Source organism: Crocodylus siamensis, chromosome 5 (genome assembly GCF_052110815.1).
Source record: "Crocodylus siamensis isolate JL-2025a chromosome 5, ASM5211081v1, whole genome shotgun sequence".
NCBI lineage: Eukaryota > Metazoa > Chordata > Crocodylia > Crocodylidae > Crocodylus > Crocodylus siamensis.
This window is the reverse complement of record NC_143399.1, coordinates 94999554-95024086: the sequence shown is the minus strand read 5'-3', so window position 1 is coordinate 95024086 and position 24533 is coordinate 94999554. Positions and strand designations below refer to the sequence as shown.

The 24533-nt window shown below is 43.7% G+C and overlaps 1 protein-coding gene across 1 annotated transcript in view; it reads left to right on the top strand.

Moving 5' to 3' along the window:
• The first annotated feature begins 19626 nt into the window (after nucleotides 1–19626).
• Nucleotides 19627–24533, top strand: part of DNAH5 (dynein axonemal heavy chain 5) — a 305852-nt gene continuing 300945 nt past the window's right edge. Inside the window, exon 1 of the mRNA XM_090049841.1 lies at nucleotides 19627–19782. Within this exon, the coding sequence (XP_089905967.1) occupies nucleotides 19627–19782 (156 nt within the window). The remainder of the gene's footprint in view (nucleotides 19783–24533) is intronic.

Genomic DNA, 24533 nt, shown 5'->3' with positions numbered 1-24533 from the left:
TATTATTTGCTGAAGGAGGAAGGAGCTGTTTGACTGACTTTTCACAGGAAGCACAGGAATGAGGAAGCAGCCAATCATGTAAGAGTTAAACCAAGGGTTTCCTTGATAGACTTTTAGGAGAATCTGAAAATTCATGTCTTGTATAGATTATCTGATATGTCCTGGATTTGTCAGGCCTTTGATTTATAGCTTGTCTAGATTTCAGCCAAATGATTTGACTCATGTGTGCAGCCATACCCATGCTTGGGTTTTTAAAGTCTGATTTAGCCCCAAGAGTTTGCATGGTCATAGATTGGACTTTGCTTTGACAGACAGTGGCATGTTATACATGATATGCAGAGAAAAACTGACAGCCAGCCAGAAATCTATAACAGCTGACATTTCATGAAATCATGGAGAATTAGGGCTGGAAGGGACCTCAGGAGGCCATCTAGTCCAATTCCCTGTTCAAAGCAGGACTATGCCCAACTATATCAATCCACCCAAGGCTTTGTCTAGCTGGGTCTTAAAAACCTCCAAGAATGGGGATTCCACAACCTCCCTGGATAACCTGTACCAATGTTTTACTACCCTCCTACTGAAAGAGTTCTTTCTCATATTCAACTGAAATTTCCGTTGCTGCAACTTAAGTACATTGCTCCTTGTTTTCTCATCTGCCAGCACTGAGAACAGCCTAGCTGTATCCTCTTTGGAACTACTCTTCAGGTAGTTGAAGGGTGTTGTTATTAAATCTCACCTCAGTCTTTTCTTCTCCAGACTAAATAAACCCAGTTCCTTCAGCCTCGACTTAGAAGTCATGTGTCCCAGACCCTGAACCATTTTCTTTGCCTTCCACTGTACTCTTTTCAATTTGTCTACATCCTTTCTGTAGTGGAGGGCAAACAAAACCCTCAAGGTGCTTACATGCTGGGCAGGGGAGGTCAGGAGTAGAAAAGCAGCTGGCAGCAACAGATAGGGGAAGTGAAAATAAATAATGCTTTTAGCATGGAGAGGCCGTGGAACTGTAGCTGGAGACTGGAAGGGAAGAGAAGCAATCACCATACTTCTGGAGCAGCATCTCACTCCAGATTGGAGGAGGGAGGCTTCTCTGAGGTATTTCCGGCCCCAGAGGGTGGTCAATTCCACACAAGCTGCAGAGAGAGGAGCAGCTGACTGTCCCTGCAGACAAGTATTGTGAAACTTGCCAGAGAAATGCTGTGGGTGTGACCCTGAGGAGGAGGCAGGTGGGGGCCTGCACACATGAGGCTTCTGATAATCCCTGGAGTGGAGTGACATCAGAGAATCCAGGGGAATAAGTCAGAAGAATTGCTGTTCCAGGTTAGAGCCTTGCTGGACATGGGAGAGATCCCATTGGGACTGAATGGGAGTAATTGAGCTAATAAGTAAGCTGGGGCAGGCCTGCGCTGAGCAGTTACTGAACTAACTGATTTCTTTTGTTGTTATTCAGACATGAGAACCTGACCCCGGATGAACAGGACATGGACTGTCTGGCAAAGAGACTGAGAGCAGTCAGATTTATGCTTTCTTTTTTTTTCTTTGGATATTTGAGCAGAGGCCAAAGCTAGCCCTGGAAGGGTGCACATCTAACTGAAGCCGATGGTCACCCTGGTGGCTGAGGACATTATAATAAATGGATGGGCAGTATTAAGACCTGGCTGCAGAGAACTACGAGTGCCATCTGGAGAGGCTAGGGTGGGGTAAAGGGGTGGTTTGGAGCCTCCCAGAAGAAAACAGGGATTGAGACCGGGTAGGATCACCTTGGACATTCCCTCCTAGCAATATAACATCATCAAAGTCTTGCCAGGCGAGAAAACAGACCAGCTTCCTGGCAGACCAGGTGATCCAAAGCCGAGATCCACCCTGTCACTGCCTGTAGGAAAACGAGCTCAGGGCAGTGCCAGCAAGCTCTACAACGTGTACAGTTGTCATAGGGGCCCAAAAACTGGACAGAGTACTCCAGATCTGGCCATGATTGTTATTGGACACATAGGAGGTTTTTTACAAATAGAGCACCTTCTCTGTTTTTAAAAAAACAAACAAAGAACCAGTAGCATTCCTAATCCTTTGCTGTTGGTCAAGTTATCTATGATTTGTGTTTAGACGATGAGTTCCAGAAGATCTGTGTTCCTGAAGATAAGTATTTCAGGAAGCTGCAGGGCTAGACTCTCTTTATTTATTGTGGCTTTTCCCTGCACTTAAGGATTTGAGGCCTAGATGTCTACATAAGAAGTATCCTGGGGTGGTAAAACTGTATATGCCCAGGCCAGTACAAAGGAAATTCAGAGATATGAGCAGTGGAGTGAAGTGTACTTCTATTCCAACTATTCTCAGATGGCTGCTCTAACTTAAGTTGAGGCTGAGGAATATATGGTTTGAGACTATAATGGAGCCTATATTGGCACAGTAGAGAATCTGGATCACACATTGAAAGCAGCCTAGACTTATCTCAATTTTTTACCGCATATTCAAAAATTATTCATAACTTATCAAAAACAGGTGCTGAGTTTAAGTCCTGTATATATACACTTTAGTGGTGAAAGTTATAGGAATGTCCTGAATAGAACAAATTATACCCTAATTTTGCAGCTAGAGACATATTTCAAATACTTATTTCTACAGCAAAGTTCATCTGGTTGTTCTTTCTTTACATTCTTTCTGGGACAGAACTCTTCTGAAACAGCTTCCCCTTGATCCAGATCTTCTCCCTTCTAGTTGGTGTCAGTGCAATGCAGAGTGGCCTGGACTAGCTTAGTTTATCCAGTTGGCTCACTAGATAGCTTGTGCAGGTGTCAAACATTCCTGGTTACCCTTAGCGTTATCTGGAACACCTTACATTGGCTCCATTCCAGTACATGCTGGAGGACTTGTCTGAGGGAAGCAAACAGCATACTTTTCACTGCCATCAGATCCAGGGCAACATTCCACTACTCAGTACCCATCTGTTTAATATCAGCTGGAGGATGGAATCCAACATTCCATTCAACAATCCCTAAAATAAATTGGGAGTGGGCTGATGCAAAAATTATACTATAGCTGGCATGTTGTTCAGAGGGAACCTGTAAATATATTATTAGAAGACCTAGCCGTGCCTGTCTGGCCTCGAACATCTGGTCACGTGTCGCTCGGGCCTGGATGTTTGGTGTTCGTCCCAGAGTAGTCTTTCCCCAATCTCGCCTGCCATGACTTCGGATCTTGTTACAGTGGTTGGTGTCTGACTACCGGGGTTCTCTCAACTATGAGACTGCTATCGGGTGATCTTCTTTGAGGCTCCACCTCCCCTATACCCTGCCCTTATACCCAGCCTTGACAGATCAGTTATTCTCCTGGCCAGGCTCCCGTCCATTAAGCCCCTGACTCCCTTTATGTGGCTGATGCAGTCTGCCCTGCCTACGTCATGGGCCACCTGTGGTCAATTATCTGGTCTACGAGCCTGCCACTTTCCCCAAAAGCTAGCAACTCTTCCAGAGACTTAATAATACTTAGGATGCCTGCTTTGACCTACAACCTCTGCAAAAGTGGGAAACACAAAATCTAAACCAAAAAAAAACTACAGATGCAATCTGAGGGACCCTTAAGTCCCCTCTCCCAGGCCCCTTCCTTGGCCTGGCCGCTAACAACACGTACAGACCCTCAGGTCTATTTCCAACTCAGTGGGCGGTCGGTATCTACTGTAGGCTCTGCCACCATTCTGCTCTCTCGTCGTCCCACCTGGGACTTCTTAGGGCTACTGGCGATCCTCCCATGGGCGTCTGTCCACCCGTCCCTTGCCGTAACCACGCCACACTACTGAGGGCTGTTGTTCACAGCCTTTCCCGCTGCCCTTGCCTCCTGTTTCCTGCCTGGCGTACCTCTTTGGCTTCCCCGGTGCCCTCAATGGTCCCACCTGGTTTAATGCCACAGATTACGCTGGCCATCGTGATGGACATCAGCATCTATCTGCATCCCTTTGCTCTTTTCTCTAGGTTCCCAGTCTGGAGGAGCTGCCCTCAGCTCTGTACTTTTCCCGTGGCAGCCAGCAGTCTGGTTTGCTGCGTGTTCTGCCGCGTTCTTCCCTGCCGGGGGAATCGGCTTCTGGCTCCCGTTGCCCTTACCTCCAGAGCAACCTGCTTGTGCTCTTGCCAGCGTCGATTTCCCCTTCTTCCTTGCTGGTGGCCCCTTTTATCCCTGCCAGCCGGCTTCTGCAGCTGACATCATCTGCCGGCCATAACTTTATAAAGACATGGCTGATGTGCCGCGTGGGTCCCGCCTCTAGCTCCACCATGGATCCTGCTGCAGGTAAGCAGTTTTTATTTTATTTTCTGTTATTTTCAATTCTTTCCTGCGGCTCCTGATCCCGGGGCTCCCCCCTGGGTCTTTGGGGTCTTCCCCTCTGTTTGTCCCCATGACACTACCATTGAAGAGATGACCTTGGGCATGTGTAGATGAAACGAAATTTCCTGTTTACATTAACACAGCTACATTTGTGTTTGTATGACCTTGGATTTCACACCATTTAGCACCTTAAACTAACACTACTCAGAGATGTTTTAAATTGTCACTTTCATGTTCTGCCACTCCAAGTGTGGGTTTTGATCGTGCAAACAGCCAGAGATGCCAAAGACTTGTAATTAATCCTCTCTGCCACAAGAAAATGCCAGTGCTAGTCTGCAGCCAGCATTTTCTTGCAAGAAAGAAACCCACCCACCTGCCCACCCACAAAGCTTAGTTAGGAAGAGGCCCTCTCAGGTGGGGGAGTAAGCATGGTTGCAAAGGGGCCCCCTCAGGTAGGCTGGGGTAGGCTCCATTGCATTGTACCTTTGTAATCTTTGCTGCTGGGCACAAAGCTTAGGAAGGGATGGAGGGGGCTCCCAGGTAGGTGGGGGGATGGCTGGGGGAGGGGAGTGGAGGGAGGCATACTGCACCCCCTTCCTGGTTATTGACCATGTCCCAACCAGCAGGATTGGGTGGAGGGGGCAGCCATGGTTGCAAAGGCGGCCCCCTCAGATAGGAGCCCTCAGGCACAGTTGGGGCCCCTTCAGGTCCAGATCAGTGGCCCCTGGCCTGACTCAGCTAGCTGGCTGCCTGAGTTGGGCTATGCTACTCTCTGTTGCATTGCAGGATTGGGTGGGGGGTGCCCAGCTATGGTCGCAAAGGAGGCCATCTTGGGGGGGGGGGGAGGGCCTAGGCATGGTTGAGGCAAAGGGGGAGATTTTTTCCTTCATATAATTCATGTGTCATGTTTTCTTTGGGATGGTTGGGTTTGTTTTTGGAAACCACACTCGCCTCAGTGGTGGGAAAGTTGTGCCTGGGGGATTTTTAGTAATGGTATTACTGGAAAGACTGGCAAAGAGCTGCAGGGTGGACTGGTTAAGGGTATGGACCAGCAATCAACTCCATTGAGAAATCATTGTATAATAACCTCTGGAGGGCAAATTGTTAGAGAAAAAGGGAGAAGGATCCCTCATTATAGATATAACACTATTGGTACAGAGATTACTAAAATGTTGGAACAGGGTATCATTCAGGAGTCCCAAAACCCATGGCGCAGCCCCATTGTGGTGGTGGCTAAACCTGATGGGTTGTTACAGATATGTGTGGACTTCAGGAAAGTAAATGCTATATCACGGTTCGATGCTCTTCCCATGCCTCAGATTAGTGAGCTGTTGGAGAAAGTGGGACAAGCCAGATTTATTTTAACTCTGGATTTGGCAAAAGGGTACTGGCAGGTGCCACTGAGGAGGGAAGGTGGGGCTAAAACTACGTTTGGCACTCCATGGAGCTTATATGAATTTAAGTGTATGCCTTTTGGGCTACATGGGGTGACAGCTATCTTTCAAAGGTTGATCGAGTGGGCATTGGCGCCACACCAGCCATACGTTGCCGCCTACATAGATGATATTATTATATATATGCAAGGTTGAGATGAACACCCAGAAGCAGTGAAAACAGTGTTGCAGGAGTTACGCCAAGCCGGTCTCACGGCCAATCCAAAAAAATGGGTCCTGGGTAAGACCGAAACAAAGTACCTAGGGTTTATGGTAGGCCAAGGACACATTCGCTCATTAGCTGACAAGGTAGAAGCCCTGTACCACAAAGAGCTAAGGGCATTCTTATGACTAGAGGGATATTATCGATGATTTATACCCCAGTTTTTGAAAATCACAGCACCCCTAATTGATTTGCTGCAAGGGAAGAGGAAGGGCCCTCTTCTGTGGGACACTGCCAGTAGGCAAGCATTTGAGAAAGCAAAAAGAGCTTTCTGTCAGGACACATTGTTGGGGACCCTGGACTATGGGTCACCACTTATCCTACAGATGGATACTTCTGAGTGAGCATTAGGCACAGTTCTTTCACAAGAAGTCAATGGAAATGGAATCTGTTTTATCACCTCAGGAGATGAGATGGATTGGCCTAATTAAGCAGCAGGGGCTATTTCCGGTCCTGGAAGATGGGACAAGAGGAGGGAATGTAGAGGGAGAGGACAGTGTGGGCAAGTAGGGTGGACATCCATCCACTGCCCAAAACTGACATCCCTGGGAAAGGGGCAAGAGACCTGCTTGGTTTTGCAAGCTCAGAGGAGCTCACACCTAAAGAGAAAAAAAAAGAGAGGAGAGAGACCTTTTTTGCCGTGTTAATTGGCTGTCATGGGCAGTCATTTGAGCTGGCATGGCATCGATCATTGCAAGTGAAGAAGAAAAACCCCTGCTTGCTCTCTGCACTGGCGATCAAGCGCTTGTGGGGTGAAGGCAAGGAGAGGAGAGAGGCTGCCTCTGCGTTCCTTGCAACAGAAGAGGAAACACTGTGTGGACAGCAAGGTTTTTTTTTGTTTACTTTATTTTCCTTTGCAAAGAAATTTTGATCTGGCATTGGGGCAAGTGCCAGTCAATGTTGGGTTGGGGAGCCACAATCCCTCCCCCTTAAGTCATCAAAGTTGTAGCAGGTGAGATAAGTGAGGAAGACCAATTATGCTGACTGGTTCTAGCCTGTGAGGGGAAGGAGGCCAGTGAATGTCAACGGGATGCAAAGGCCCATGTCTGAACTCGGTGATTTCTCAACACTGCCCTCATGGAGAAAGGACACTAAGCACCTGACATGGAGGAGAGAGTGATTTGCAGTGTTACCATTCCCACTGTTATATTAGCAGATGCTGCCTTCCCCCTAAAGCCCTGGCTCATAAAGCCTTATGGAGGGAACATCACTGACCCGCAGAAGCTGGCTTTTATCTACCACCTCAGCAGTTGCAGGATGGCCATGGAATGTACGTTTGGCCAACTGAAAGGATGATAGAGGGCACTTATATGCTGGCTTATCATGGATCAAAAAAATCTAATGTCCTTTATTGTGGCAGCCTGCGTGCTGCACAATATCTGCAAGAGCCACTGAGTTTTTCAAGACTCGTGGGAACAAGCAGCGCAACAGGCAGTGGAAGGACAACAGAGATGTGGGGCAGCAGCACAGGGACTGAGGAGATATCCTCAAGGAGAGGCTGATCGGGCAGCTTTGTGCACGATTGTCTTAGAGGATACATTGCTGAGACCAACACCTGGGAGTGCTTTATTCTAAAATCCTTCATTTTTTTTTCCACTTTAAAATCTGTGTCTGTTTACAGGGGTGTACAGTGTTGTGGGCACGGGGTGGAAGTGGGGGGAAGGGGTTAGGGGAAGAGGCAGTAACTTGGGACTGGGCTAGGCATTTGCTGCTTTTCCAAACTGTGAGTGGTTTGGGGGGACAGGGGCATTATGGACCATGACACACATGTGAATGACCCCCCAAGGAATAAGCCCAACAGCAACCCACATTTTGAAAAACATTCAAAAAACATTTGTAAAACAATTCACAAGACACCTACACAAAGAGGTTGACTGTGTACTGTACCTGGCCAGGGAACAAGAAGGTTTCCCATTGGAAACTGTATGAAGATTAATGAACTTGGGAATTCTGGAAAATGTAGTCCAGCCCTCCTCCCACCCCCAAAAAGACAGAAGAGCTCACCACTACCACCAAATAGCAGCAATTCCCTTTCAACCAGGTGGCAACAAACCCACCCTCTACTCTTATGATATCACAGCCCCATCCGCTACTCTTATGATATAGGCTTGTGCCCATCTCCATTTGATGACTGAGAAAGACCATACCGAATTAGCATAGATGGGTGCAAGTGACAAGGATTTTGGGGTGACTGTGACCATGCCCAGGGAGGACTCCCAGAGAGTCAGGACTGCCCAATGAGAGCCTGGGTGATTCACATGTGCCTCCTGCTGTAATACATTAGGAAAGACATTCTAGAGTGTAAATTGGCATCTGACTCATTCTACTGTGGGGAATGACACATGGGGGGTGGGGCTTAACTGACTCGAAAGCATTGTGTCATGGAACCAAAATTCACTGCATTAAAAGCTGCATTAAAATTTTTGGGTGGTCTACATTAACTCCCATGTCATCTACACACCCCCTTAAGGCTAAGTGCACAAGTATAGACCTTTAAAATATCAGCAGTGTATGATCAGTTTACAGTTGTTCAATGCTTCCAATTTTGTTTAGTTTAAAGCAGTTTTTAACCTAAACAAAGTAACAGAACCAATCAAATAAAGACAATGTTTATGCCAAGTTTCAAGGTTTGCACATCACCTATTTCTCTGTAGCCCTGCCGATCTAAAAATGTAATGTTAGACGTTTGAAAAATATAGATGTTACTTAAAACTAATTGAAGAGATTTTCCTCACACTCTAGAAAAAAAATATTGTCCTTTGAACTGACACCTGGTACAAAAATAATTAAGGTTCCAACGTAATTACAAAAAAATTAGGTACACACTGAAGAGGAGATTTAAGTTGCTGTGTTCTGGATGGTCATTCAGCTCATAGTGCCAAAAGTCTTAGGATTATATTTTACATAGTCTGCCAGTACTTTTTCTGCCCATTGTAGATGGTCAAGGTGTTTAGAGAGCACTCTCATAGGGCCAGTAAAAGAACCTGATTAATGATTCCTTTTTCCTTATTTGCCTGAGTCCTTATTACAATATTTTTTCTTAATTGAATTGTATAATTGAATGCCCTGTCGTTTCTTGTCTACTCAAGACCTTCTTTATATTTACTGCTCTCTTCCCTTTTGTTGATTCTTTGCCCAATAGTATGTTACAAACATGTTCCATTCCCTTACCACCATATTGTTTCTCCTATGCATTTGCTATGAGCAAAGCCACTTCCATTTTTGATCTCAGTGGTACTCAGCTAATCACATTCCTGTAACCCAGACTGTTATCTTTCACAATTACCCTCTGTCTTTGCTCTCCAAGCTAGTTCTTTATCCACATAATTAGTTCACCCCTACAGTGTAATTACTGACTTTATAGATTAGGCTTTTGTGTGTTTCTGTATCAGAGCTCTCTAAGATACCAGGTAAATTATAACCACAGCTGCTGTTCTATTTTATTTTACTTAAAAAAATCTGCTTGATCTGTCAGGCATAAACTTCTTTCTGTGGCTTGATGCTAATTGTCACTAATTACACGCTAACTTTCTGGGTGTTCCTCTGGTGTCTCTCTGATTAGTGATTCTACTATCTTCTCTACTACTGATGTTGTTTCCAGGTCTTGCACCTAAACATCCCTTGTATCCATTCTTGAGAAGACTGGTTAAGTGGCAGAGGAAGGAAGGGCTGAGCTATTAATGCTAGGATTTCTCCCCATGGTCACAGAGTCTAGCTATTAAAAAAAGGCAGCACAGATGCTTAAATCATTCCCTCTCATCTGTGTTAACACTCTTAGTGAATTTAAAAATGAATGAACTTTAAAGCCTTGTTTTCAGATCTTGAATACAACCATGAAATACAGTATCTTTCCAGCACGTTGCTCTCTCCCTCATCATCAGTAAATCAGTGATCCCTCCACCCATTTACTCCATCCATCCATTGACACCTGCCAACCTTCACCTCTTCAGGCACACAGGAATGCCTCCTCCCAACCTCTGAGATTCTTCTTACCTTCCTCAACCAAAACCTCCATCCTATCAGGTACTTCCTCACTGCTTCCATCATCCACTCATTAACTGTTCAATATGGTCTTCTTTAGACCAGTATGAGAAGGGATGGGGTGAGGTGTAGATATCCTGACCCCCTTCTTACACACACTTGCTTCCATGATTCTGTGAATGTGGCAGGTGGAGTTACTCCCTGCTTTCCAATTCTGCCCACATGGTTCTGAGTTATAAAGGGAGAATCAACGCATTCTCTTGCATGGAGCATCTATGTTTATGAACGACAGTTGTCAGTTGTTGTTTTTTAAAAATAGGTCAGATATGCTCTGTGTGGGAGACAAGCAATCTTTGCAGTGCTAACACTCCCTCTCTGAGGCAACAAAATGGGCAAATTGGAGTGGAGAATGCTCAGTTGCACTAAGCAACATATGGTGCAGTACAAAGTTGGTACAGGTTATGTCTTCCTTTGAGCAGTGTGAAACTGTAGTCTCAGAGAGTCACGCTGTACTTTCCAGATTGTATGCTGGGCAGGAAAATGATGTATTACTTCAGATATTAGGCATGTATCAAAGTCACAATTTAATGGAAACTCATAATAAATAGAATAATTAATGAAAACCTCTATGAAAATGCATTCATGATACCACACCTAATTGAATATCACCCTGCCTAAGTGACTGGATATTTTATCACGGCCAGCCTATGCTTGATTAAAGACATTTATGCTGGTGACATGGGTGTTGGTTCCCTTATGATCTTGCCTTGCTTTGTTACGCAGAATACTCCTTGCCCCTGACCTAAGCATGTGAAGTGGAATGGTACCAGCTATGCAAATATTCCTACTGATTTTATTAAAACTATCCATGGAATGAGGTACAGTATTACCATTAGTTAGGGAAAGAGCAACAGGCTTATTAGATGCTATGTGATACCAGTGCAGCACAGCTGGATTTTCTGCTTGTTTAGTACATTGTCATTTGCTTTTCTGTACACCAAGTCACTATATAGTAGGGCTGTGTGAGGCTTCGGACCATGCTTCGGATTCGGAGAAGATTCGGACGCTGAAGCAGCATGTCTGCACGGAAGTGCTGGCTTCTTTAGGCTTTCCGAAGAGGTTCAGAGCTTCTGAACTGCTTTGGAAAAGTTTGGAGCTGCTTTGGAGATCCGGCCACAGGATATAATGGGGAATCAATGAAATATCTATGACTTTGTTGTTTTTTGTCTGATTTGGATGAAACTTGCAGGGGTCGTAGCCTCTGCTGAGAGCATGAAGCCTGCCAAGTTTGAAGGAGATAGGTGCAGGGGTTTGGGGGGAATTGCACCCCAAATTCTTGAAAGCAAAACTCACATCACATGTTACACTATAGGGGGGTGAAAACTGCAGGGGTGGTGGCCCCTGCTGAGACCACAAAGCCTGCCAAGTTTCAAGGAGATTCAAGCAGGGGTTTGGGGAAAACTGCACCTCAAGCTGCAGACAAGCAAAACTCGGGACATGGGTGACAGTGTGTGTGTTAAGCTGCCAAGGAGATAGGTGCAGGGCTTCTGGGGCCCTCTAGCTGCTGACAGCAAAATTCATGACATGAGTGCTTGTGCAACTGACTGTCTCTGTCTTGGGGCAGTTGATTGTCTGTATCGATTATTTCCTCTCCTTAGGTTTTGTAGGTGTTAATCCTTACTAATTAGATAATCCTTGCTAAACAGACAATCAACTGCCCCAAGACAGAGACAGTCAGTTGCACAAGCACCCATGTCACGCATTTTGCCTGTCACCATATTACTAATAATAAAGTCTTAAAAAATGCTCCAAATGTAGGCTAAGGTAAAAAAATACTTTACTTTAACTCTGTCCCAAGCTGTAGCTGTAAAACAGTATCCATAACAATAAACCCCGTCACAGAATTCACAGTTGTATAAATAAACTTTGAGAAAGCTCTCCTGTATGTATTGTTGAGATGGTTCAAGAAAAATGAAAATAAAAATTTAACAGAACCACTGAAATTTAAGGTGGGTGTTTGTTCTTTGGATAAATGTGTGGACAAGATACTTGATATATATCATCATAAAGAGGCACTATTACCAGGAGAGCTTTTGATAGATTTGTATTTTAGGCATTTTTGTTAGTTTTTACACAGAGTTATTTCAAATGATGATCTGAAATCATGTGGTTATGTAGGGACTTAAATTGTACACCTGGGAGAAGCTGAATTGAACCCAGTGAAGCCACCAACTTATCGTAGATAAGCACAGGATAATAGATAAGCCCGAGGTAAGATGAGGGCAAAAGTCAGTAATGGTCCCAGGTTTTGTTTTAAGCATTTCTCAAATGAATTAAAACTCAAGTGCAGTAACTTCCTGGCCAATAATTCAAGTAGATATTTTACCACACAGCATAAAGTAGATTATACGCTTAACTATGTTATTCTTGTTCTTATGTCCAGGGTATTTGCTGAGTGGTATACTTGAGAACAAGGAGTCATACTCTTCACACTCTGATAGCAAAGAGTGGAGCTAGGTATTCCCAAAGTAGAGAACTTTCCAACTCATTTTGTTTCAGCTTCCTGTATCATCATGTCTGGAAGGATTCAAAGAAGAGATATTTAAAACACCACACAAAACAAAAAGGAATTTCATAAGGTAAAAAGAAGGGAAAAGACTATTTTCAAGAATTGTATTTTTCGATTTGGTAGCCAATTCTAACCATGCATCTCAGAAGAAATAGTTTAGCTAGGGCCTTTAAAAACAAAATGGGGTGTTACAGGTAAGTGCCCCCCTTGTGAATAACAAAGGTGAAAGATGACCATTACTGAAATACTTGGAACTTTTTGCAAATTTGTAGCAACCAAAATATTTTGTAAATTTTTACTGAATGTGTTGAACTGTTTTTTCAGGTTCTAACATTTTGAATTACAATTGGAAAGGGAAACTAAAGGCAATGAGGAAAAGTTTTATAAATATTTTAAAACTAAGAGAAAGAAGAAAAAATAGGACTGTTTCTAAATGGGGAAGGAGAAAAAATAATGGAGAGCACATCTAAGGCATGAATGTTCAGTGCTTTCTTTACTTCAGTTTTTAGAAAAAGTTACTGATGATCAGCAAACATGAGGTTAGGAAGAATTCATGCTCATCACATTTTAACAGCAAGCAAGGTAGTTTAGGTAAGGTTGAATTCCTCTGTACACCTTTTAGATTAGGGGTACCCACAGTTGACTGCATTTACAAGATAACATTTAACAGCAACAAAAAGGGAGTAGGAACTCAGGCCAGAACATGGAATAAACAAAAACAAAGAATCACAATATAGAATCACAGTTCTCCAGTACTTTCTTGAAAACCTCCAAAGGAGATTTCTTAGCTTTCATTCCATTGTCCCATTGTTCTTACAGTTATTCATATTTAATTAAATTAGATGCATTCAGGTTGGAAAGGCCTCATGTTATTTGTCGTATCCTTAAGTTGTCATAAGGCAAATTACATGAGGCTAAAGCATCCTTTGAACCCTGAGCAGTTGTTTTTGAGAACTGTTCAAGGATGGATAACATTCTACAGTAGTGGAGAAAGGCAAACAGTATCTATCCTGGAAAAGGAGGACAAAAGGAATTATAGGTCAGTCAGCCTAACTTTTTAGGACTGAAAAGATACTGAAACAAATTTTAAACAATCAGTCTGTCAGCACTTAGAACAGGGGGGCAGCAAATGGCCCACCAGCTGGAAATGCCTGTGAAGCAGTCTGATCTGGCACAGGGAAGTGGTGATACAGAGCTGTGCTGTCCCCATTGTGGCACGCCTCTTGGCTGTGGATCATGCAACTCCACTGTGAATGCGCTTTTCCTTGCTGCAGAGGTATCAGGAATATTCAGCGAGAGTGAGTTCAGGCATCTGGCCACTGTGGGGTCAGGGAAGGGGGTGGGGACAGAGATATCCTGCCTTCAGCTATAGTCAGGTCACAGGTTTTGGCCTGAGCTGGGAAAAGGCTGCTGATCCCTGACCTAGCAGATAACATGGATTTCACAAGAATAAACCATGACAAACAAATCCAATTTCCTTTTCTGAAAGGATAAATTACCTAGTGGTTAGGGAAAGCAGTAGACAGGATGTATCTTGATTTAGCAAGGATTTTGATACAGTCTTAAATTACATTTTCATAAGCAGACTGGGGGAATAAAATCTAAATGAAATCGCCATTGAAAAAATAGTATTCAAATAGAAGTTATCAATACTTTGTCATCAAAATGGGAGGACTATTTTGTGGCAAAACCCCCAGTTTTTCTTTTTTTAATACATACATACATTTTTTTTATATATATATACACACACACACACATATATATATACACACATATGATAGATATGCATTCCCTCCCCTCCCACAGCCATTTCTGACTTTTTCTCTCCCCCTCTATTCCCTATAGATAAGTATAAGTGAGCTCAGACTTAGGATAAGCTTTAACATTATTTTGATAGGAAGTGTTTGGTCTGGGATATCCACTGTTTTACATTGTATAATTATTGGGTTTGTATTGATTTTTACTGTTGTATATTGTATTATTATCCTCTTTGTATTGATTTTTATTGTTTCATATGGATATCGTATGGTTTAGGCCTGTATTTGTAAGTGAACCAAAGTTATGTCAAGTTTCCATTTTATATGTCAAGCGTCCATTTTGTGTCCTGTGCCTGGGGATCCCATGTTGCAACTGTATGAATCACATACCCACCATCTGAATTCCAGTGACTAATGTGATGCAGTTGCACAAATCGTTACTCTGGAATCCATTTATAGGCATATCACATGTGAAATGTGAGATGAAATTATTCCACTTTGCTTAGCACTTCTGAAGCCTTAGCAGGAGTTCTGTGTTCTGTTTTGGGCACTGAACTTTAAGCGAAGTTTAGATAATCAGCTGAGAGTTCAGAGTTCATGATAACAGCTTTCTAATACATACAAGACTGTTAAAAGATAATACTGATTAATTGTTCTGGGTCTAGTGCAGATAGCACAAGAATAACAGGCTTACCAGAGGAAGATTTAGGTAAAATATTAGGAAAAACTTTTTAACTGTAGGATATTTAAGAATGGGAACTGGCTAACTAGAGAGCATGTGGGGTCCCAGTCACTGGAGGCAAGGCAAATAGGTAGGAGACAAATCTCTCAGGGATATTCTAGGTGTACTTGTCGTGCCTTAAGTTGATGAGGTGACCTCCTGAGTTCTCCCCAGCTTCATGTATTTATGACTATCTACAAAGCATGCATAGTAAGATAGCTGCAGTAACAAAAAACATATTATTAAAACTGACAAGGTCAGTAACAAAGCTGGGAGCAGAACTTAGATTTTCTAACTCCCAGCCTGGTGCTCTGACTTCCAGTTTTTTGGCTATTTTATTGTATATTGTTCTGGGTAATTATTGAGACAACTTTCAGGTGTGAGTTGCTGGTGCTTTCAAAAACAGACTGTGAATACTTAGACCAGGATTTTCATATATATTTTAACATTAAGTGGCTTTCAGTTTCTTTTGAGTAAGTACTGTATCTGTTTTCTGCAGTGTGGTTATTACTTTTAGGAGATTAGAGATGGAGATTTCCTTGGTGACAGATTTGTTTACTGATGCGTTTGAAAATTGGTATCCACTAAAGTAGTATCTGTAATGGGCTTTTTGGAGAGATCTTTATCTTTGCTATCAAATTGGAGGAGTGAGAAGTGATGAAATCTGCTGGCAAAGAAATCCTCTGTTTTTTTAAAAGGGTAATCTAATTGCACTGTATTATATTTACCTGATACCAGCGCTATCCAAAATGATTTAATTTCTGTGCTGGCTTGCCTTGCAGTTACTATAGTAGAGTTTCAAACTAATGTATTCACTTAGATTTTTTAAAACAAATTTGATTGTGCCAACATCAAGGATTAATAAACCATGAGATGAAAATAAAATATTTTTAAGGCATTTTGAATCCTGAGGATACATCTGGACTGAGCTTTTGTACTTTTTTCAACTAAAGAAAAAAAAAGTTAAAGCTGGGATGCTTATGCATGGTCCTAGAGGTAAAGGTTTTAAGAAAACCCCCAGATAGTGTGAGATTGCTGAAGCAAATCCTGGGAATGGACTAAACTGGGTTCAGGACAACCTTGAGAATGAGGAAGTCCTGAGCCTTTGAGAACTCACAGGGATCTGACAGCAGGCCCTGCAGCCTGGGTGTCAGTGCTCTTGGCTGCCACCACTGGTGACAGGCCAGTACTGCTCTCTGTACACATTTGTATGTAGTGTTCTGTTAAATGGTTGTTGATTAGTTCATGTTGTTATGGTTGTTGATACCTTTGGTTTATAATACAGATTTGCTTATTAACCCTTACTTTGTCTTCATTAATAGTAGTGTGCCTCAGGGTGGGCTGGGCCGCAGGCCAATACTCTGAAGGATTAATCTGTTCAGGTGCAATTGAATTATAGATCCCTGGCACTGTAGAGGCCTAACAAACCTCTGCCCCTGTAATTACCATAGCTCATGGGTGGGCAATTATTTTGAGTGGAGAGCCACTTACCAAGTTTGGGGAAGCTGTTGAGGGCTGAATGGATAGCCCCACCCCTTGGCAGTTGTCCTGCCCCGGTTGCCATATTGGGCCCGGAAGTCCTACCTCCTAGTCCCTGACCTTTGCCATTCGAAGTCCCTCCTTTTGCCCTGGAAGTACTCCTTTTGGGAGGAAGGGTGCTGTGATCTGGAAACAGTGAAAAAGATATGTATATGTATACACCCACATACATACACACACACGTAAAAAACATATACTATAACCTATTTTAATTTTATTTAAACATATTTTTCTACTAATTTCTGTGTTTACAGAAAATGTATCTAGAGGCGGCTGCATAATAGCTTAAAATACACTCCTACTGTGTGTTTTGTGTGGGCAGAAGGGGATATAAGTGGTAGTGTGGTTGGGGAGAGTATGTGTGCACGTAGTGGGGTGTGGGTATGGTGGCTGGATGTGTGCTGAGAGAGCCGGGGCCGGGCTGCCAGCTCCATAGCGTGCAGCTCTAACACACTACATGTGAGCCTCACATGATGCAGCCAGGCAGACCCCATGCCCAGGCTCTGTATTTCTACAACCCCACCCTGGATCTCTGTCAGCCCCAGGGTACTTGCATGGGCTCCATGTTTTTGCCTGCCACCACTTTTCCCTGTGTTCCCTACTGCAGCCCCCTGCTTCCTGCAGTGCTCCTCACAGACCCACTGCCTGCTGCAGCCCCACTGTGACTCCACTGCCTGCCGCAACCCTGCCACTCACCATGGCTCCACCACCTGCCAGAGACCCTCACGGCTATGCTGTCCACCAGGACCCACTGTGCTGCTGCCACCCACTGGGGCTCTACTGTCCTCCAGGTCCTGCATTGGCCCAGCTGCAGCTCTGCTGCCTGCTGGGGCCTGTTGCACAAACGGCGGTTCGTTTCCCTGGAGGCGTGCTGAGATCATAGACACACAGACATCAGTCGGCACAAAAGGATGTATTTGTTTGCAAACAAAGGTTAGAGTGGAGCAAGCTTGGTGCGCAGATCACCTCTAACGAACTAATTGTGTTTGCAAGTGGCATTTATTTTCTCTCTCCTGGGCACGTGTGCAGACACAGGAGTTCCTGCAGCCTACTTCCGTTTTATACAAACATACATGTAACTACATCATTACATACATCACATGTATAATATAATTAGCTATTTAAGTATACGGGGCGGAGAGGTAAATATGTAACAGCTCATTAAGCATGCTCAAAACCACAAGAGTTCATCAAAGGTTCATTCTCCCCCAAGGCCATGCAGTTGAATTATAGCCTAAACTGGTTTTTGCAATCAGCATGTGAAAGGGTAAGGAGGGACTGGGGGAGAGAAGCCTTGGACCGTATTTCTTTCTTATCAAGAGCAAGATGTAAGCTGTGCAATTCTAACAGGCCCACCACCCACAGTGGCTCTGCTGACTTCTGGGTCCCACTTGGGCCCAGCCGTGGTTCTGCTTTGCCTGTCAGGGACTGCCATGGCCCCACTGCCCACTGGGGCTCCGCTGCCTACTGGGTCTCATTGTGGCTCTGCCGCCCACTGGCTCCTGCTGCTCACTGAGGCCTAGCTGCGGCTCTGCAACCTGCCAGGGCCCAGCTCCTGTTACTGCTCCACCACCCACTGCAGCCCTGCGACCTGCTGGGGCCCAGCTGTGGCTCTGCCACCTGTCAGGGCCCACTGTGCTACCTGCTGTGGCTATGCCACCTGCTGTACACCACATGGGTCCCACCGCTCCCTGCAGCTGCCACTTCCCATGCTGTTCCCCACGGGGCCCCCCTGCCACTGCGCCACTCCATACAGCCCCCACTGCTCCCCGCAACTACCATTTCCAGCCACTCCCTCCCTCCAATCGTACCTTATTTTCCACTCAGACGGAAGGAGGGGGGACAGCTCCAGAGGCATGGAGCCAGAAGCCGCAGAGGCTTCTAGTTGGGGGCTGAGGGCGGGAAGGGCTAGCCTTGTTGCTCAGCCATAGGCTCCCGCTGGGTCCTGCTGCAGCTGTCCGCCTGTCATCTTTGCCAGGCGGCCATGGGCAGATATACATTTTCTAAAATTTTTAAAGGCCCTGTGGCAGGCTGGCGGGCTGGATCTGGCACACGGACTGTATTTTGCCCACCCCTGCCATAGCCCTTGTAGCAGGCCAGTCTTCAAATCAAGCTATCCTTTGTCTTGCACTTCTGTTGTCTGTAGCTGCTCCTGGAAATGAAGCTCCTGTTTCACAGCAATGCTTTGTTTTTCACTCATTCCAATGACATTATATTTGTCTTTGATTCAATTTAAACTGAATAACACAGTCCTAGGCCCCTAGTACATTAGTAAAACTCCTTGCTTATTTTTAAGTGGAGAAAAATATGTGTTGTTTTATATGTGATGATACATCTCACCATCTGCACCAACCCCCTCTCACCCAAAGATTTGCTCCTGTCTTCAACTATTCCTCTCAACTTTATTGCAGTATAAATGTCAGAGTCTGTATTGTCTGTTCAGTTTCATCCTCCTTGCAGGGGAAATTGAAAAGCTCGGCACAGTTAAACATGCCCCAGCCTTTGCCTTATCTGTGTGTCACATAGTGATGTACAAGGGGCGGAATTTATTTTCTGAGGCAGAGACGGTGCTGTTCCCTGCCTGGCTGAGGAAGGACACTAACTGGGCAGTGCAAGCAGCAGATGCAGAGACAAGAGGATCCAGGCATTGATACCTTGGAAGCAGACAGGATGGTTTTTACTTAAGCAGGGCTGTTTAGAGCATTTTTTAAACAAGTTGCCTGTATTTGAAGATGTGGCTTGCTATTGAAACAGGAGCTTTATTTCCCTCATCCCAGTTATACCATGGAATTTATTTGCTTAGTTTTCCTAGAGAGTAAACTAGAGCTAGAGAAGAAAACAAGAAAAAATAAGAGCTCTTTCCCAGCAGAAGAGTGATGCAGCCATGCTAGGGGGACAGCCTGAGCCCAGCAACACTATGAAGGGGGAGGAGGCAATTGAGATGCAGCCTCTGCAAGTGTCTAAGATTCCTCCTCACCATGGAAACAGCAGCAGCAAACAGGCTGTGGGAGCAGGAGGCAGAGGTCTCCTTTCCATGCAGTGTTAGCATTGCTCTGTTCCCTGCGGCATTGAGCTTCCAGGAGGCAGAGGAGATGGAGCCAGGTGCTGGGGGCCAGTCAAACTCAGGGTCTGCTCCTGCCTCCGTGGCCCGCCAATCAAGTAGATTGCAGCTCCCCATGAAGAGCGGCTCCCGCCACGCCAGGCCTGTGCAACCTATTGCCCCGGTGGAGAACATCAAAGAAATGCAGGTGCGGCGATGGGGGGCCAGTGGGTGCTGGTGGGGAGTGGGGATCCCACTGGTCTGTGCTCCCAGATGCTGTGTTGCTGGGGGTCAAAGATGGGATGGACCAGAAGCAGGATTTTGACTACAGACTCTTTTTTCCTCACCCCTTCAAATAAAAACAGCTTTGCTATTACTGTAGGGCTGATGCAAATCTACAGAGGACAGAGGGAGAGAAGCATAAGGCACTGGCTGTTCTAGCAACAGGGATGCACCCAGACTGTGGCCTCTCACCCATTTCCATGCTGCAGGGTCCCCCTTCTGTACCATTAGCCACCTACTGTAGCTCCACTTTAGCTTATTCTCTGACTTTTATTCTCCTCCACAACCAATTTTTGGCTATCCTGAAGCAAAGCATTGTTTCCTTGTGTTCTTGTAAACTTTCTATAATACACTTAGTTTTGCCTATAAACCACAATAGTTCTTCCTTCTGGAATCAAAAATTGACTGACCTAGAATTTACCCTTCTAAATAAGCAAAAGGCCCAGGATTTGCAACCCCTTATGCTCCACAACAGTACTGGAAAAGAAATTGTTTTAAGGAAATAAACTGTAATAATAGTTTCCAGGGAGCTGAAAAAACTTTTAGCTTTCAGAATGCTGGCTGGTCCATGATGCCCTGAAGAGGCTGACAAACATCTAAGGCTATTAGCTCTACAATGATTTGTTACCTAGCAAAGCTTTAAATTACTTACCGACTCAAATTTTTACATGATTAGACTTAAAAGTGGAACTGGCTTGTGCTTTCTTTCATCCAGGGCCTAAATAGTATGCAAAAGCAAGGTGTCAGGTGAAAGATATATAGCCTCCAGCTGTTGATATTATACCTACTTGACTACCCTTTGTCAGAAATGGCAAATGCTTAATAGTTTATGAGGTCATCTGAATTCATTAATCTAAAAGCAGTTCTTAATATGTGTCCAAATCACTTCTTTTTGCTTACATTAAGGCTTGGTTCTGGTCTTACAGAGCACATATTTGTTGGATCTTTTTAAAGTCCAGAAATACTCAACATTCTTCTGTAGCACATCTTAAACACTTGTAATTTTCTAACTTCTTTATAAGTATCCAACCTTCACAGTTGTACTTTGCTATCAGTGCATTTAATAAGCATGTCTTTGTTCTATTAGTAATCTGCCTACTCGTCCATATTGCATTCAAATCCCTTACCGCTGTGTGAGCTTTGCCTAACCTGTCTTATTCCATTTATGTGTTTATTGTCTTCTGTTAAGATTACACCCCAGTATGTAGAACTTGAGACTTGCTTCAAGAACTCATTATTTCTGTCAGCTCTGATTCTTTGTCTAGAGAGACATGGAGATCACTTTGGAATATTAATGATGACATGATGCCGTGTCTTTTCCCTAGCACAACTCCTTCCTTGCTGTAGGTCTTTCAGCTCTTTTAAAGGAATTGCAACCAAAACAGCGTTACTGCATACTTCAAATTGTGTAGCCTTCTGACTCTGATTCTCAGATGCCTTTCAGATCCTCCTCATGGTCCCCACATGATCACTCCTGCATAAACCTGGAAGACTGACAGAGAGAGAGTGTGCAATCTTGTTGCACTCCTTTGTGTACTTGGAACCATTATCAGGCCAGCAACCTTGATTATGGCTTTTTGTCCTCTGTTTGGTTTGCACAGATCAGTCAGATGATGTGGGGAATCCATCTCAAGCAAGCATAACTATAGATTCATTTATCCAATGGAATGATAAGCTTTATGGATGTCTACAAACCAAGAGGCACGGATCTTGTCCAAACTCTTTTGCTTTCTCCATCACAGTTTTTCAATTCATCACCTGGTTACTGGTCATCCTGTTTATCATCAGTTGGAGATGAAACAGATCACATTACTGAGTTCATCACCTGCTAGTAACAGTTTATTTACTTCAAGGTCTGTGTTACTAAATTTAAATCTGTCAAGTGATGGTATTTCTTCATCTTAGCAGAATCTAGAAACTGCCTGTTTGGAGAACTTTCTGAATACGTGACTTAATCTTTGACAGAAGTTTTCTTACCATTTAATCTTTGCAAACTAATTTGGTGGTGAATAAAAACCAGCAAATAAGTTAAGGTGTGTGGGTGGCCTGAGCTAAGATGTTGGAGAGTAGAAAGAATGGAGCTGCAATAGGTGCCTAATTCAAGACCTCAAGAGAAATCTGATTTTTGTAGAGAAAGGATTAGTGTGGATGATGGTCTTGAAAAGGATGTAGCAGGTATATCCTTTCCCTGGGTAAGAACCTGCATTGCAGAAAGGGAGCTGAGAGTCATTGGCAGAAGGTAAGGCAGGATGGCACCTTATAGATTACCTGGTTTAGAGAGTCATGAGCTTTTGTAAGCTACCACCTGCTTCATCGGACACTATGAATGATAACTTTTATCTTATTTACTGCTCTTTATTCTGCCCCACCCTCAATTTTTTGCTTTTACACTACTTCTTGAAGCAAAGCATTGTTTTCATAGCATGAAATTATTTCATATGATTTCACAAAGTAGGTTGTAGCCTATGGCCGTCATTTCTAGCAGTAGCAATTTCTTGCTACTGCTAGAAAAACAACACAGGAGTTGGAGCCTACATGCATTCCAACCCCCTGATTGGAATCTCTATACATATATCTTATGTGCAGCCCAGTTTCTACAGCCCCAACTCCAGGAGTATTGTCATAGCAGTGCAGCTGGGTGAACCACAGGATGTGTGGGCAGGGGTATTTTTCCTGATAGCAACTCTCCTGGGGCTCCAGGAGGGTTTTCCCTGCAGGAGGATGCCTCTCCCTGTGCCACCCTCCCCTTCCTGCCAATCAAATGATTGGTGGGAGGAGGGCAGAATTTTCCAAGATTGGGGGTCCCCCTAGGGCTCCCTGACAGTTTACCCATGGGCAGGCTGACAGTGAGCTAGTGCTCTCTTTGAGAGAGAGCAGGGGGGTATAGGATGTTGAGTGTGTCTCTGTCCTGAGGCAAGCATATGGCCATTCAAGTTAGATTGTGGGGTGGGAGATCTTGCTGGTAGGTATCTAATCTAACTTTCCTCCAGAAGAGCCAAGCACATACAGAATTTGTATTGCCTGTGTGAACTCGTGCCTCTCTGAATCAGTTAGTCTATAAGGTACAAAACCTGCTCTGCCTTCTGGCTAAAATGGCAACTGTTAATCCTAAAGCTACTAGTTCAGGTCTATATTTCATCTACAGGCCAATAGGAAGCAAGAATTCAAAATAACTCTGCATCAGTTAGTAGCAGCTGAACTCTGAAATGTCATAGAAGCCACCCAGGTTTCCTGGAATACCCTTAATTATTTCCTTTCATTTTGCATGTTAAAAATCTATGTGCACTAATTAAAAAAACCCTCAACCCTGAACTAAATGACTTGTTCTTTTTTTTTAAGATCATTTTCAAGGACTCTGAGTTGGGAAAACTAGAAGTCCCCTTGTGTAATTCCCACAAGACCATTAGTGGGAACAAGAAACTAATCCCATCTTGTTTGCTTGCTCCTTTGATCTATTTTTAAAGAATCTGTTTTTGAAAGTCTTTTTAATACCTGATTGAAAGTGTTCATTATGACCCAAAATGACTTGATTTCAAGCTTACTTTAAATAATTTGCACTAACTTTTTTTTGAGTCTGTACTTTTTAATTACTTAATTCAATAATAACAGGTAAGCCATGTTATGGATTGCTATACCTGTTAAGCAAAGTCTGGTTCTGACTGTGATTTGATGGATCAGCAAGACTGCTCCCCTGCAAGCTGATCCCCATTAGCTGGAGCTTATTAAATGCCTTGGGTGAATTATCTGGTTTAGGTGGGAAAGGAATTGAATGATTCCCTACAAGGCTGGGAGAGTACAGTTGGGGAATTAGATTGCAAAAAAAGCAACTTGATTTCTGTGAGTCAACTTTTACAAGTAATCTGAAATGTCTAAGATATCTTGCTCCCTGAAGTTTATGTCCCTTTCCAGTTAAATCATTCTCCTGCATGGGCTTGGGAAATAAGGTGGAGTTCCAGGGGGAGGGAAAGGCTCTCTGTTTTCAGTATTTAGGAGTAGCATTGTAAACCTGTTTAAAGTTTAACATTTGTTCTACAAGAAACATCTCAGATGAGTTGGCTTTCAGTGGCAAGTTAATATCAAAAGAATCAAGTGATAGATTTTGTCCTTCTTCTTTTTCTGCAGCTATTGATGTGGAAGACTCAGTTTACCTACGCACTTCTTACAAATTTATGGCCTCAGATGTTTTGCATACTAAATAGCTTCTATGTTCATTTGGGTTTGCCTGATTTAAGTTAACTGTTCTAGATTGTTTCTACAGAAAGTTAAGCGCTATTTAAAGTGTGTAGCTGTTACAGATGGAAATAAGGAAATTTTTGTAAGCAGTAGGAAAGATGTAGGGAGAAAAAAAATTGCACCACACTCCAATTTATTTACTGCTCTTTTTATTACAAAACATGAATAATTCTCTGACACTCTGTTAATACACAGTATTTTAGAGCAAAGTAATCTGGTTGAATTGCTATTATCTTTCAAGCAAAGACAAATAATACTGGGTTTATAATTTTTTAATAGTTAAAGTTGTGGAGGTCCTTACCGATTGTGAATAATTTACCATATTTTCTCACATATAACCTGCACTTTTCTTCCCCAAACCAGCTGATGGAAATAGGGATCCCCACAGGTTCAGAAATATGGTGCCGGTGGTGTGGTGGCAGCATTTATTGCTGCAGTTCTGGA